We start from the raw sequence: 15,248 nt of genomic DNA on the forward strand, positions 1-15,248 counted from the left end.
CCCTCTTCCAATCTCTCTCAATTTATTTGATGTGGCAAATAGAACCCCTTTAGAACCTGCAAATGAAGCTAGCTGGAGCCCATTCTTGATGGGCAAGTGGCCTTTTTTCTGCTTCTGCCTAACTCTACCCACCCTAATTCACAGGGCTCCTGATGAGTCTCTCTCAAAAATTTGTTTCTAACCTTCCCAGAAGCAGCTGCATCCAAACCTCTCTGCCTTAGTTTGCCCTCTCACCTCACAGGGCTGAGAATAAGACGAAAGAGCTAATCTGGAAGGTATTCAGGGCAGAGCTTCTTTCCTCCTCCTGGAAATGGGGGGGGAGGGGTCAGACAGATAGTCCCCAAAATGGCATGTTTGAGGGCCACTGAATGAATTTTCTGGGCACAGCTGCTTGCTGACCCTCTGACCCTCCTGCTCCAACTGAAGCATGTTGGCTTGGGGAAATAATCTGGTTTCAGAGAAAAATGTTCCCAATCTCAGCCCAGAAAGATTTAGAAGACAGAGGAAGGGGGTGTATGATGATGGTATTGGGCCCAATTTTGTCCTTGGATGAGAGGGCTAAGATGACAGGAAGGGATGAGATACCGCCCATTCTTAAATAGGGGACCCAGCCCAGTCCACCCTTATGACCCCAGCTTAACGCTTAGGCAAGACTTGAACCAGTGACTCACAAGTAACAGAAAAAACAGCTGACGAAGAAGGGGAAAGGGGCACCCCATTTCTCCCAAAGAGCACAGGTCTAGCCCCAGCCTAACTCTACAATATACAAAGAGTATGTGAATAGGAGAAGGGGGCAGGGAATAAACATATTTAGTAAAGAAGGGTGGGGGCACAGCCACAACCCCCATGCAACCTCCAACTCTCCTTCCAATCCAAACTGTGATCCAGTCAGAAATCAGGGAGAAAGCAGCCTCCCCCACCTTCCTACCCCAGGATTCCAGGCCGTTCTCTAGTCCCCTTCCTCAACGATGACATCTGACGTTTGTTCATCTCAAACATTAGGAATTAAGGAATTAAGAAGGAAAATTCAAAGTCACATAGCATGGACACCCCCGCTACCCCCCAACACAGCCTGGCTACTGACAGAGGTCCTGAGAGGGGAAAGAGCCCACTTCAGAACCCAGGCCTGCACACACCGGGCTTCGGACGATTCCACACCCAAGCAGGGGGCCTCCCTCTACCCATCCACAGCCTTCCTCAGCCTGCCTGCCCTCTGCCCAGCGGGGTACCCCTGGCTCGGCTTCCCCTTCGCTTCAGAGGCCACAGCAAAAGCCCCCCACCCCCGCCCCCTTTCGCAGCCGTACATTGCAAATCCGGATTCCTTCACAATTCAGGTTGGGGGGGGGGAAGGATGTAGGGGGAGGCGGAGGCCCTCCCCGAACAGAGATAGCAGAAGGCCTCTGGATCCCAGAATCAGAAAAAGGGGGAGCCTTCTCTCTACCTAGGCCTTTTGCCTTTGTCTGAGCTGGGGGGCCCGTGAAGCATCATTTGTCCAGCACCCCCATCCCTCAAATCGTACCCCCATCCCCGCCCCCAGTCGGGCCGCTGCTGTGTCAGCTGGACTGGGATAACAAAAGGCACCCCCTCCCGCGTCTCCCTTCCCTATCGGTAAGCGGGAGTGGGGGCTGGGGAGGGGTGCCCCCAGGGGTACAAGGGGGCCAGGGAATCTCACTCACCATCGATAGCGGCCGCGACCAGAGCTGAGAGCAGGGGCAGCAGCAGCAGCAACGGCGGGGTCCGCATGGTGTGGGCTGATGCAAGCAGAGCCCTTTCCCCTCAGGTCCTGCTACTTCTCGCCTTCACCGCCCCCCCCCCAATTGGGGGGTCCCTCTTTTTCCTCCGTTCCCACTCCTCCTTTTCTATTCTTTCCTCCGGAAAGCTCACCAGGGGCGTGGGTGAAGAGGCAGAGTTCAGAGCCCCCTGGGGAAGGCCCGCTGATGGGGGTGCGCCCTGTGCGCCCCGTGCCCCCAAATCCAAACCCTCTACCCCGCCTTACTCCTAGCTGGTCTCTCCTCCTCCCTGGGTGAAGCTCACAGCCCCATCTCCGAGCCGCCTCCGGCTGCAAAAATGCACAATTGGGAGGAGGCGGGGTGCGGGGTGGGGGGCGTGGACCCGGTGGGGGAGCCTGTGGAAAGGGCCTGATGGAGCTCTAGGGGCTCCCCTCGTTTCGGGGTCCTCAGCGCATGGGCCAGGAGCTCTCACCGCTGTTCCCCGGACTGAAGTGCCGCGGGGGGGGTGGGGGGGGCTGAATGGAGAGAGGGAGGGGACATCAAGGAGGGGGAGGAGGGAAGAGGCGGGGAAAGAGGTGGGGGGGAGAAAGAGCTACGCGGCAATCCAGTGAGTGCGCATGCGCCGATTTGGCGCGTTGCCCTCGGGAGAGGGAGTCGGAGCAGCGACAGTATTTGGAGATCTGGAAAACGGTCCGAGTATGGGGGTCTCGGGAGCCCGCTAGTCAGTTTGGGGCCTGCGGTGTGCCTCCTGGCTGGAGGCGCGCTCCAGAGAGCTGAAGGAACCGATGGTGGGATTGGGCAGTGGGCGAGTTAGGTTGAGCGGGTCCTCTTTGAAACTCGGTGTTATACCCCAGGATTTCAGGCCCTTCTGGGAAGGTCTAGGACTGAGTGGCCGGAGCCAAGGCCTGATTTTCTCGGGGAACCCAGACTACTGTGCCTCCCCTGCCCAGCATGGAGGCAGGGGCCGCCTGTGTGCCGGGAAGGTACAGGGAAAGGGTGCGCTCTGATTAGGACTGGACCTGGATTGGGGCCTGCGGCAGAGGGGGGCGGGGTGAGGGAGGGGCCACCAGGGCCCGCCCCCACCTCTCTGTGGGGCTCGGAGTAAACAGGGATACCCGCGGGGACACGCCAGAGCTTGTCTGCCTGCCTAGGGCTGGATGATGGTGCCCACCTTACTACCCGCCCCGCCTTGCTGGCCTGGTACCGGGCGCGGGAGGGGCAGGCCTTGGTTTGGAGGGAGGTGAGTCACTGCGGGTGGGGTTGAGGAAAGGCCACCACTTCTCGCCCTGAGAGGTCGGGGCTCATTTATTTTTGTGTTGTTTTTTTATACCTCTAATTGACTTCCCACCAAGTCAGGGATTAGATTCCAAGCATCAGGGTTTGGAATAAGATGCAGGACTCTGGACCCCCACTTTCAGGACATTTTCAGGCCTCGGGTTCTGAAGGGGTGTCTGCTGAGTGCGGGGCCCGGACCTTTGTCCTTGGGCTCGGCCCTTAACAGGAATGATACACAGTCCAGAAGACGCCGGGCGGTTCCCGGGCCTGTGAACGTGCTGCTGGCCACTGCCCCCTTCTGGGCGGCGTTTTAAGGCTGTATCCTTGGTGTCTGACTTTCTGGGTGTCTGGAAGTCAGTGTAGGGAGCTGGGCAGTCTATGTTGGCTGCCAAAAATTGACGTTAGAGATGAGGGACTGATGCACCACCCTTCTTCTAGTCACGGAAAAGCCTGGAGTCCCCACTCCAGTTTGTCCCTGGCAGAAAGGGGAATAGCATGAAGGACTTGTCCCTTAATGACGGTGAGCTCAACCTTAAACTTCTTCTAGCTTGCTTTGCTCAGGGCCATGGAGACCTGCCTTTAGTCTGCCTTTAGTCTGGAAACCTCAAGACTTTTTGCCAACTCTAAAGAGGGCTGTTCCTTCCTATATCTAGTTTGCCAGCCTGTGCTCAAAGCTTGTCTTTTTTTTTTTTTCCTTTGAAATATATCTCAGATTTCCTCCATTTCCACTGCCAGAGAGTTTCTCTGGGCAGGGTTGGGGTCTTATTTCTCCTTTTATCCAGCTCTCATGGCCTGACAAAGTGTGAGGCACCCAGCAGAGAGTCACCAAATGTTTTTCATGCATGCCTACCATCCTTCCTGGGTCCTTCCCAGTGAAATCAGGTTGAAACGGACTTCAGACGGCTTTGAACAGAAAAAGATATCTGGGACAACCATATGTAGCCTGAGAGGGCTGTGAAGGGGCTCTCCCCCCCCCCCACATCTATCTTACACGGATGAATCGTCCTAAAACTCTGCTTTTTCTATATCTTTTCCTTATTGGTGAACCTCTCCTGGCTGTCTGTGGACAACTGAGTTGAATGTGAATTCTTCCATCATGGCCTTCCAACCTGACACTTCTTGCAGCTTCCCGGCCCTTATTGTCTGAATATGAATGTGTGTGTGTAATATATATATGTATGTTTGTTTGTTTTTATTTTTATTTTTGAGACAGTTTCACTATGTGGCCTGGTAGAGTGCTATGGCATCACAGCTCACAGCAACCTCCAACTCTTGGGCTTAAGCAATTCTCTTGCCTCAGCCTCTCAAGTAGCTGGGACTACAGGTGCCTGCCACAACATCCGGCTATTTTTTTTTGGTTGTAGTTGTCATTGTGGTTTGGCAGGCCTGGGCTGGGTTTGAACCCGCCAGCTCCAGTGTATGTGGCTGACGCCCTAGTCACTGACATACAAGCACCAAGCCTGTATATTTATTTATTTACTTATTTTTATTTATATTTTTTTTTGTAGAGACAAAGTCTCACTTTATCGCCCTTGGTAGAGTGCTGTGGTGTCACAGCTCACAGCAACCTCCAACTCCTGGGCTTAGATGATTCTCTTGCCTCAGCCTCCTGAGTAGCTGGGATTACAGGCGTCCGCCACAACGCCCGGCTATTTTTTTGTTGCAGTTTGGCCAGGGCCAGGTTTGAACCTGCCACCCTTGGTACATGGGGCTGGCGCCCTACCCACTGAGCTACAGGCACCACCCTATTTTTATTAACTTTGTATTGTTAAAAAATGATAAAAACCCAATACTTTAAAAACTCAGAGTATAGGCCAGAGTAAAAACTCGTGGTGACTCATGCCTGTAATCCTAGCACTCTGGGAGGCCAAAGCAGGTGGATTGCCCTGAGCTCAGAGGTTCGAGACCAGCCTGAGCCAGAGCCAGAGTGAGACCCTGTCTCTACCAAAAATGCCAGCTGTTGTGGCGGGCATCTGTAGTCCTAGCTACTTGGGAGGTTGAGGCAAGAGAATTGCTTAAGCGCAAGAATTGGAGGTTGATGTGAGCTATGACACCAGGGCACTCTACTGAGGGCCACAAAGTGAGACTCTGTCTCAATAAAAAAATAATAATAATAAAACCTCAGAGTATAGAAAGGTGTTAAGGTGAAAAGGAAATTTGCCTCTCCCTATGCTTCCATTCTTTGAGTCAACTACTACGGGTTCCTTCTTTCTCCTCCAAGGGTGTTTGGTTTTTTTCAATGACATACAAATATAACTGAATATTCTTTTAAACCACATATGAGCACATATAATATACAGTTTATTTATTTATTTATTTTTAAGACAGAGCCTCAAGCTGTCGCCCTGAGTAGAGTGCTGTGGCATCACAGTTCACAGCAACTTCCAACTCCTGGGCGCAAGTGATTCTCCTGCCTCAGCCTCCCAAGCAGCTGGGACTACAGGCGGCCACCACAACGCCCGGCTATTTTTTGGTTGCAGCCATCATTGTTGTTTGGAGGGCCTGGGCTGGATTCAAACCCGCCAGCTCAGGTGTATGTGGCTGGTGCATTAGCCACTTGAGCCACAGGCGCCGAGCCAATATACAGTATATTATTCTGTAACTTATTTTTTCAATTAGCTTGATTCCTTTCCAAGTTATATGTACATACTTAGTTCATACTCTTGGCTACTTGAAATTCCCTTGCTTGAGTGCTCCATAATCTTTTGGGATTGTTGGGCACTTGGGTTATTCCCAGAAAGTGAACTGCTGAGGGTGTCTCTGTAAGATGAGAGAAAGCATATTTCTGAGCTTTTCCTAACTGAGGGGATTCACTGTCCCTCGCCCCCCACCTTCTGCTCTTTTCTACCATCCTCGGAAAAGCTCTCCTATTATTCTTGCTCTGTTTATCCCTCTTGTTCCAAACTTGTACTCAAGATAGCTTCGGTATCCAGAATTTAGCACTCAATTTTGTAGGTTCTGTGTCCACCAAAACTCCTTGAGGGCAGGGACCATGTCTTTTTCTTCCTTGTATCCACCCGGTGTGAGCTCTTGCGTGGTGGGGAAGCTGGCAGGAGCGTGAGGACTAGAGGTTCCTGTCCTTGTATGGGAGTTGACCTCAAGCATCTTCTCTGTGTCTCTCCTATAGCATTTTTTACCTGCTCTCTCTCTGCCTCAGCTTCTTCTCTTTCTCCCAACTTCTATTCTTAAGCAGCTTCTTCCATATTCAAATCCTTGAGTTGGAAGTATAACCAAAATAGCAGGGAATCAAGCTGAAATTCCTTGAAATTCATGGCCAGGATGCCTAGAATGGTGTTGGGACAATGAAGTTAGTGTTTATCTCTTTTGTTGACTCCCTCAGCAAGTTATTAAACACCCCCCTTTTCTGTCAGAGTGTAATAGGGCCTGGGATGGTTCATTAATGAGGGGGAAGCTCTGGGACTGAATGTCAGGCCAGAAGTTACCACCACCTAGCGGCCAGTTAAAGAAGTCTGCATAGGAAGGGATATCTCTGAAGGGTCCTGTGGAGGGTGGGGCTTGGGAAAAGGACTGACATTCTTTGAGTATTTACCATGTATCAGGCCTACACAATGGACTTTATTTACATAGATTAGCTCCCTTAATTCTCATAAGCACTTTGGGGAGCAGCAGTTTTTTCCACTTAGTAGATAAGGAAAGGAATCTACCCTAAATCACAATGCAGATCGGTGCCCAGACTTCATTAATAAACATTTATTACGTACCTAACATGTGCCAGGCACATTGCTACACGGTAAGAACAAGAAACGGAAACACACTGGCTCAGCCTTCAGGAAGTTTACAGGGGCGGCGCCTGTGGCACAGTGAGTAGGGCGCCAGCCCCATATACCAAGGGTGGCGGGTTCAAACCCGGCCCCGGCCAAACTGCAATAGAAAAATAGCTGGGTGTTGTGGCAGGCGCCTGTAGTCCCAGCTACTCCGGATCCTGAGGCAAAAGAATCGCCTAAGCCCAGGAGTTGGAGGTTGCTGTGAGCTGTGTGAGGCCACGGCACTCTACTGAGGGCCATAAAGTGAGACTCTGTCTCTACAAAAAAAAAGTTTACAGATCAAGGTGACTGACAATTACATCACAGCACCTTAGTGCCAGTGATGAAGGCATACACAGTGGGCTGTGGGACCAGGGAAGATGCCTCTTCCAGATAAAAGGGGCAGATGATGCCAGGCTAAATGTCGAAAGAGAAGAAGGAAATGGTAAGCAATGATAGGAGAAAAGGGTATTTTAGTCTGGAGGACAGGCCTGGAGGCATGAGGAAGTTTAAGACATTTGAGGAACACCAAATATGGTTAGGCTGAAGTTTAGCCCTTTTGAGAAACAACAAATACAATAAGGCTAAAGTTTAAGGTACTTTTGGGGAAGGCAAATGGATAGAGTATCAGGAAGCCTTATCACAAAAGGTGTCTTAAGCCACACTAAGAGAATTTTATTTTCTGGAAGTAATACAGATGAGAAACTGATAAATCCTTAATGCATCAGTGATACAGCTTGAGAAGAAGAGAATTCTGAGATAATACGGAAGTAGGATCAAGTATACTAATTGTGTACTGTGTTGGGCTAGAGATAGTGACAGAGAAAGCTGGGTCTAGAAACCTTGGCTCATATTAGAACCACCTGAGGAGATTTTAAAAATCCCAATGCTAGGGTATATGCTCCCACATATACCTAAGCTGGCAGGTTCGAATCCAGCCCGGACCTGCCAAACAATAATGATGGCTGCAACCAAAAAATAGCTGAGCGTTGTGGCGGGCACCTGTAGTCCCAGCTACTTGGGAGGCTGAGGCAGGACAATTGCTTAAGCCTGAGAGTTTGAGGTTGCTGTGAGCTGTGACGCCACAGCACTCTACCCAGGGTGACAGCTTGAGGCTCTGTCTCAAAAAAAAAAAAATCCCAATGCTAAAAAAAAATTCCCAGATTCATACTACTTGATTTCAAGAGTTGTAAGTTACAGTAATCAAGATAATGTGGATTTGGCATAAAGATTGACAAACACATCCATGAAACAGAATAGAGAGCCAGAAATAGACACATGATCATCTACTTTTTAAAAAAAAATTAAAATTCAACGTGCAGCTCGGTGCCCGTAGCACAGTGGTTATGGTGCCAGCCACATACACCAAGGGTGATGGGTTCGAACCTGGCCCAGGCCAACTAAACAACTGTAACAAAAAATAGCTGGTGTTGTGGTGGGCACCTGTAGTTCCCGCTACTTGGGAGGCTGAGGCAAGAGAATTACTTCAGCCCAAGAGTTTGAGGTTGCTGTGAGCTGTGATGCCACGGCACTCTACCTACCAAGGGCAACATAGTGAGACTGTCTCAAAAAAAAAAAAATTCGACTTGCATTTTTTAGTTTATAATGATAGTTTTGTACATTTTTATCTTGGAATTATTTTTCATTTGATTAGTTTTCTATGCAGCTATCATTTCCCTCAAATCTTTCAATATAATAAAAATCATTAGATGGTTGCTAAATTTCTTGTTCTAGTTCCTTAGTAGTTACCACCCCTCCACCCTGCTCCTCTACCTTGCCCTGTGCAACCTCTGCCTTCTTGCTTCAATGTTGACTAAGCACAGCCTCCATTCTTTAACTCTTCATTACTGAATCTGGAATTTTACTTGGAGCTGGAAACTGAGACCAGTCTCCTACTGCGAAAGCCCCCACTCCTAGACCCAGAGATGCAAGACCTATCTCAATGTTGCTGTTCTCAGCTCTGTGCTTGTCTGGAGTGCCATACCTCTTGATCAGATCCTGGACTTCTCATAAAGGTATTTTGATCAATATATTGTTAAATCTGTTTCTATGAGGGGATGAGAAGTGGGAATTCCTATTGCATCAACTTCTTGACATCACAGCAAAGGTTATTTGATTTTGACAAAGATGTTAAAGCACTCCGTTGGAGGAAAGAAATGTCTTCTTAAGAAATGATGCTGAGGGAGGCGCCTGTGGCTCAAGGAGTAGGGCGCCGGTCCCATATGCCAGAGGTGGCAGGTTCAAACCTAGCCCCAGCCAAAAAAAAAAAAAAAAGAAATGATGCTGAAACAACTGAATGTCAATATAAGAGAAATAAATGAACCCTGACCCCTACCTCACACCATATACAAATTTTTTTTTTTTTTTTTTGGATTTTGGCCAGGGCTAGGTTTGAACCCGCCACCTCTGGCATATGGGACCGGCGCCCTACTCCTTGAGCCACAGGCGCCACCCCCATATACAAAAATTAAAGTCAGGATAGATTATGTACCTAAAGCATAAAAACTAAAATCATAAAGCTGTAAGGCTTTTAGGTGAAAACACAGAATATCTTCATGTCTTAGAGGAAGCCAAACCTTTGTTAAGCCATAGAAAGCAATAACCATAAATGAAACCTCAAAATTGAAAATGTTTGTTCATCATAAGAAATCATTGGCCAGGCACAGTGGCTCATGCCTATAATCTCAGCACTTTGGAAGGACAAGGTAGGAGGATCACTTGAGCCTAGAAGTTTGAGACCGTTCTGAGCAACATAGTGAGACCCCCATCTATATAAAAAATGTAAAAATCAACTGAGCATGGTACTGCATACCTGTAGTCCTAGCTACTTGGGAAGCTGAGCCAGGAGGATCACTTGAACCCAGGAGTTTAAGCTTGCAGTGAGCTGTGATCACTCTACTGAACTCTAGTCTAGGCAACAGAGCAAGATACCTTGTCTCATAAAAAAAAAAAAAAAAAAGGATATCAATCAGAAAATATTTAAGTATGCCAAATAGTGGCATTGATCTGAGAATGGACAGTGGTATGTAATTAAAATTTCCTATAACATAGTGATAAAAAGATAACCCAGTAAATTACCAATACGCACATGAAACATCAACATCTTTAGTCATTAAGAAAATGTAGATTAGCCAGGTGCAGTGGCTCATGCCTGTAATCCTAGCACTTGAGAGGCACAGGTGGGTGTACTGCCTGAGCTCACAGGTTTGAGACCAGCCTGAGCCAGAGTGAGATTTTTGTCTCTAAAAATAGCCGGGCGTTGTGGCAGGTGCCTGTAGTCCCAGCTACTCAGGAGGCTGAGGCAAGAGAATCGCCTAAGCCCAAGAGCTGGAGGTTGCTGTGAGCTGCAACACCATGTACTCTACTGAGGGCGACAAAGTGAGACTCTGTCTCTACAAAACAACAACACAATATTATACCTCTTCATACCCTAAAGTTATGAAATTTTTAAAAACTGAAAATACCAAATGTTAGTGGGAAAACAGAGCAAACTGGAGTCCTCAGACCACATTGGTGGGAATATAAAAAGCATTATCAATTTGGAACAATGTGTGGCAGTTTCTCATAAAACTAAGCATACACCTACTCTGTGACTCAGCAGTTATACTCCTAGTTATTTATCCGAGAGAAATGAGAGCATTTGTTCACACACAGACTTCACATACAATGTTCATAGCTGTTTTCTTCATGATAGCCAAAAAACTGGCTATAGCCCAGCTGTTCATCATTATTTTATTTTATATTTCGAGACTGTCTCATTTTGTCACCCTCAGTAGAGTGCCGAGGCGTCACAGCTCACAGCAACCTCAAACTCTAGGGCTTAAGCAATTCTCTTGCCTCAGCCTCCTGAGTAGCTGGGACTACAGGCACCTGCTACAACGCCTGGCTACTTTTAGGGACAGGGTCTCCTTGCTCAGGCTGGTCTCAAAACTGTGAGCTCAAGGCAATCCACCCACCTTGGCCTCTCAGAGTGCTAAGATTACAAGCGTGAGCCACTGTGCCCGGAGACCTGGCGGTCATCCATCATTATTTTAAATAAAGGATAAACTGTAGTATATCTGTACAATGGGATACTATTAAGCAATAAAAATGAGCAAACTGGGTACATGCATCAGCACAGATGAATCTCAAAACACCTTGAGTAAAAGAAGCCAGACATAAAAGTATATCCCATTACTTCATTTATATTAAAAAAAAAAAAAAAAACAAACAGAACAATCGCTCTCTCTTCGGGAAGGGGAATGGCCGAGAAAGAGAAACCACAAAGCCCAATGGAGAGAGCTTACTCAAGAATGGCTGAGGGCGGCGCCTGTGGCTCAATGGAGTAGGGTGCCAGTCCCATGTGCCGGAAGTGGCAAGTTCAAACCCTGCCCTGGCCAAAAACTACAAAAAAAAAAAAGAATGGCTGAGTTGAGTGCTGCCAAGAGGTCCAGCAAGATAAGGACAGGACATGTCATTGTTCATGGCACTTAGGTGGGCACACGTGATATGGGCCAGAAGAGTTTCATTGGATAAGTGGGGAGAGCAGCCAGCTGGCAGTGTAATGAAGATGTGAAGAAGGGAAGACAGTGAATGTGAATAACTTTCCCAAGAAGCTCAGCTGCACGGGGGGACAGAGAGAAAGGCAAGACAATAATTAGAGGGCTGGAATTTCCTTACAGAGGCTCAATTCTGACCACAGCTGGCTCCATCCAGAGATGCTTGACTTTCCCACTAACCAGGGCTGCTACTTGTCCTGGGAGGTGAAGGTCTGTTGGCCAGTGTAAGCCTCTGACAGCCCGAGGGCTCTGTTTGAAGATCAGCTGACTCCACCATTGCTCACATCCTGTCATCCTTGGCAGACCTTAATGGGCGTCTACCCTTCTCCACTAAAACCAGTGCTTCCTCTTCCTAACCACTCTTGCACGGCTCTCCACATGCTCCTTGCAGAAAGCCCTGGGCCACTCTCAGCTCACGTTCCCCCTGCCCCTCTTTGCTTCTCTGAAATATGGCTGTTCCCTTAGGACCTCTTCCTTTAATGACTTTTCACTTCTTCCAAGTGCAAGAATGGCTGAGGGCGGTTTGGGGAGCAAGGCAGGGACCCTGCTCTGGGTTTGTCCATCTCCTACAGTCATCATGGCTTCACCAGGCTCTCTGTGAGGGGTGCATTAAGTGCCAAGTAACACAAGACGCAATTAAAGTAAACCAAACAACAAGGAGCTCTAGAGGAGGTCCAGGACTAATTGATTGATTCATGGAGGGTTTCTCACCTCTGCACACTGATACTCGACCCTCAGTGGTTGGTGGTATCTCCCCTCACAATTGCAACATGGTTCCAGCCATTCCAATTCTCACAAGTAGAAATGGCACTGAAGAAAAACAAAGCCTCTTCCATGAGCTCCCCAAGTCTTACTAGCCAGGACTGAATCAGTGGCCAGGGAAATGAAAATACTGTGATACAGGCTGGGCTCAGTGGCTCACGCCTATAAGCCTAGCACTCTGGGATATTGGGGTGGATTACGTGAACTCAGGAGTTCGAGACCAGCCTGAGCAAGAGTGAGCCCCTGTCTCTACTAAAAGTGGAAAATCTAGCTTGGCGCTGTGGCAGGTGCCTGTAGTCTCAGCTTACAAGAGGATCGCTTAAGCCCAGGAATTTGAGATATGACACCAGGGCACTCTACCCAGGGTGATAGAATAAGACTCTGTTTCAAAAAAAGAAAAGAAAAGAAAAAAAGAAAGAAAAGAAAAGACTGTAATGGGCTATACCAATACACCTACTGAATACATGGGAGGGGAACACCTGTACAAACCCAGACTTTGCTAGCAAGGATGAACTTGGATGCTGAGAAGGTGCCATAGTGCGTGCCACAAGAGTCATATAAAAGTGTAAATGGACAAAGAGGGTCCAGTGGCCTGTCACTGTCAGCCAATATCAGAAGGCCAGCGATTCTGAAGAACAGTGAGAGTAGCCTCTCCTAAACTGTTCTGTTTTTCCATTTCTATAAATTACAGTTTATACATAATGGTTAATAGTAAAGACCACTATAACCCTTATTTTAAATAGTAATCAGCCCAACTCAGTGACAATCTGTTACAACACTTCCAATTCAAAAGTTAATTCTATTAACTAGAAACTATTCAAGATGGACATCTTTAGGGTGGGAGTTAAATTTACAAAACAGCAAGAATGAGAGACAGGAGGTGAAGGTCACGTAGGACCTAAAACAACCAGACCAGCTGTATCACGTCGCCCTTGCCTGACAGACTCCATCTTATTCTCACTACATGTGCTTTGAAAAGTCCTCTTCCTTTAAGGGCCAGCTATTTCACCTTCCAATGAGAGGTGTAGTACTGCCTACCGGCAACAGAGATGGTGCCAGACCTCATTCCAACTCTCACTTTGGCCTCGGGCAAGTTAGCTAAGCTATCCATGCCACAGTTTCCTCATCTGTAGAATGAAGGCTATCAGCACTATTCCATAGAATTTTCCATGCGATTAAAATGTCTGTGCTAATATAGTAGCCACGAGTCACATGTGGCTATCGAGCACTTGACATATGGCTAGTGCATCCGAGGAATTGGAGTTTTAAACTAAAATTAAACAGCTACGTGTAGTTAGTGGCTACTATATAGGGCACATAGTTCTATCTCATAGTATTAGTGTAAGATAAAGTGCACAGTGCTGGCTCAGCACCCATAGCTCAGTGGCTAGGGCGCTGGCCACATACACCGAGGCTGGTGGTTTCGAACCCAACCAGGGCCTGCTAAACAACAATGACAACTTCAACAAAAAATTAGCTGGGCATTGTGGCCGGTGCCTGTAGACCCAGCTACTTGAGAGGCTGAGACAAGAGAATCAGTTAAGCCCAAGAGTTTGAAGTTGCTGTGAGCTGTGATGCCACAGCACTCTACTGAGGGTGACACAGTGAGACTCTGGCACTCTACTGAGGGTGACACAGTGAGACTCTGGCTCAAAAAAGAAAAGGATGCATAGTGCTTTGATTTTTAGGTAGGAATTGAAGTAACACATAAAGCCTCACTAAATGTTACTATTTTTGTTATCACCCACTGATGTCCCAGTCACTTGGCCACACTCCATGAAGACTTTGGTAGCTGACTCATTGTCTTCCCATCCACCTCAGGTCTTCCGCAAACCCAAATGGCTTCAGTGTTCACGGAGGTAGACCAGTCAGCACCCTGGCCTCTTTGTTCCTTGCCCTCCTCACCTCATGACTCATGTCCATGTTGCCACAGCCACTCACTCCCATAGCACAAGCTGTCCCATACCTTTCGGAACAGCTGGACTGAAATCTCACCCCTAGTATCTGACCATAGCCTCCTAAGCCCTCCAGCTTGCTCTTTCCCTTGTTTCCAGCCTGGCCTTTAGGTCTGTTGAGACTTCCAGTTCCTTGACTCCGTTCTTTCCATCTCAAATGGCCCCTGTGTCTTCACTTGTCTTCCTAACCAGCCTCCATTTCACAATGCTTCTCCTCTGCTCTTCAACTACACGGTCTCCTTCCCTGTTTTTTTCTTTCTCTTTCTTTCTTTTCTTTTCTTTTTTTTTTTTTGGAAACAGAGTCTCAAGCTGTTGCTCTGGATAGAGTGCCGTGGCAACACAGCTCACAGCAACCTCAAACTCCTGGGCCCAAGCGATCCTTTTGCCTTAGCCTCCCAAACAGCTGGGACTACAGGTGCCCGCCATGGCTCCTTTTTTTTTTTTTGTTTGGAGACAGAGCCTCAAGCTGTCACCCTGGGTAGAGTGCCGTGGCATCACAGCTCATAGCAACCTCCAACTCCTGGGCTCTAGCAATTCTCCTACCTCCACCTCCCAAGAGGCTAGGATTACAGGTACCCGCCACAACACCCAGCTATTTTTTTTTTTTTTTGGTTGCAGCTGTCATTGTTGTTTGGCAGCCCGGGCTGGATTCAAACCCACCAGCTCAGGTGTATGTGGCTGGCGCCTTAGCGGCTTGAGCCACGGGCGCCGAGCTATGGCTACTTTTTGATTGCAGTTGTCATTGTTGCCTAGGTGTATGTGGCCGGTGCCCTGCTGACTAACAGGTGCCACCCCCTTCCCTGTTGTTATTAACATTTTGAGTTGATGTCCCGGTTTCAGACTTACCTTTTAAGTCCACCCTCCACTCTGCAATGCCGGCAATCTCTCTACTAAATCTCATCATATTACTCGCCTGCCTAAATCTTCCAATGTTCTGCATGGCCAACTGCTACCCATTCCCAGAAGATACTGTGTTCCCACAGGTATCCATGCCTTTGCCTTTGCATGTGCTAGACCTTCTTCCTGGTTTAACTCTCTCCTTCATCTGTGCTTGAATAACTTCCATCTGTCTTCAAGATTCATTTCAGGGACTGGGCATGGTGGCTCATGCCTGTAATCCTAGCACTCTGGGAGGCTGAGGCAGGTGGATTGCCTGAGCTCATGAATTTGAGACCAGCCTGAGCAAGAGCAAGACCCCACCCCTAAAAATAGCTGGGCATTGTG

General features: G+C 48.1%; 1 protein-coding gene across 1 annotated transcript in view; it reads right to left on the minus strand.

Annotated features, from left to right (window-relative positions):
* Window positions 1-2,221, minus strand: part of LRP1 (LDL receptor related protein 1) — an 81,007-nt gene extending 78,786 nt beyond the window's left edge. The window contains exon 1 of the mRNA XM_053554553.1: window positions 1,677-2,221. Within this exon, the coding sequence (XP_053410528.1) occupies window positions 1,677-1,743 (67 nt within the window). The 5' untranslated portion in view covers window positions 1,744-2,221. The remainder of the gene's footprint in view (window positions 1-1,676) is intronic.
* Window positions 2,222-15,248: the final 13,027 nt, after the last annotated feature.

The sequence above is a fragment of the Nycticebus coucang genome, chromosome 12, assembly GCF_027406575.1.
Source record: "Nycticebus coucang isolate mNycCou1 chromosome 12, mNycCou1.pri, whole genome shotgun sequence".
Classification (NCBI taxonomy): Eukaryota; Metazoa; Chordata; class Mammalia; order Primates; family Lorisidae; genus Nycticebus; species Nycticebus coucang.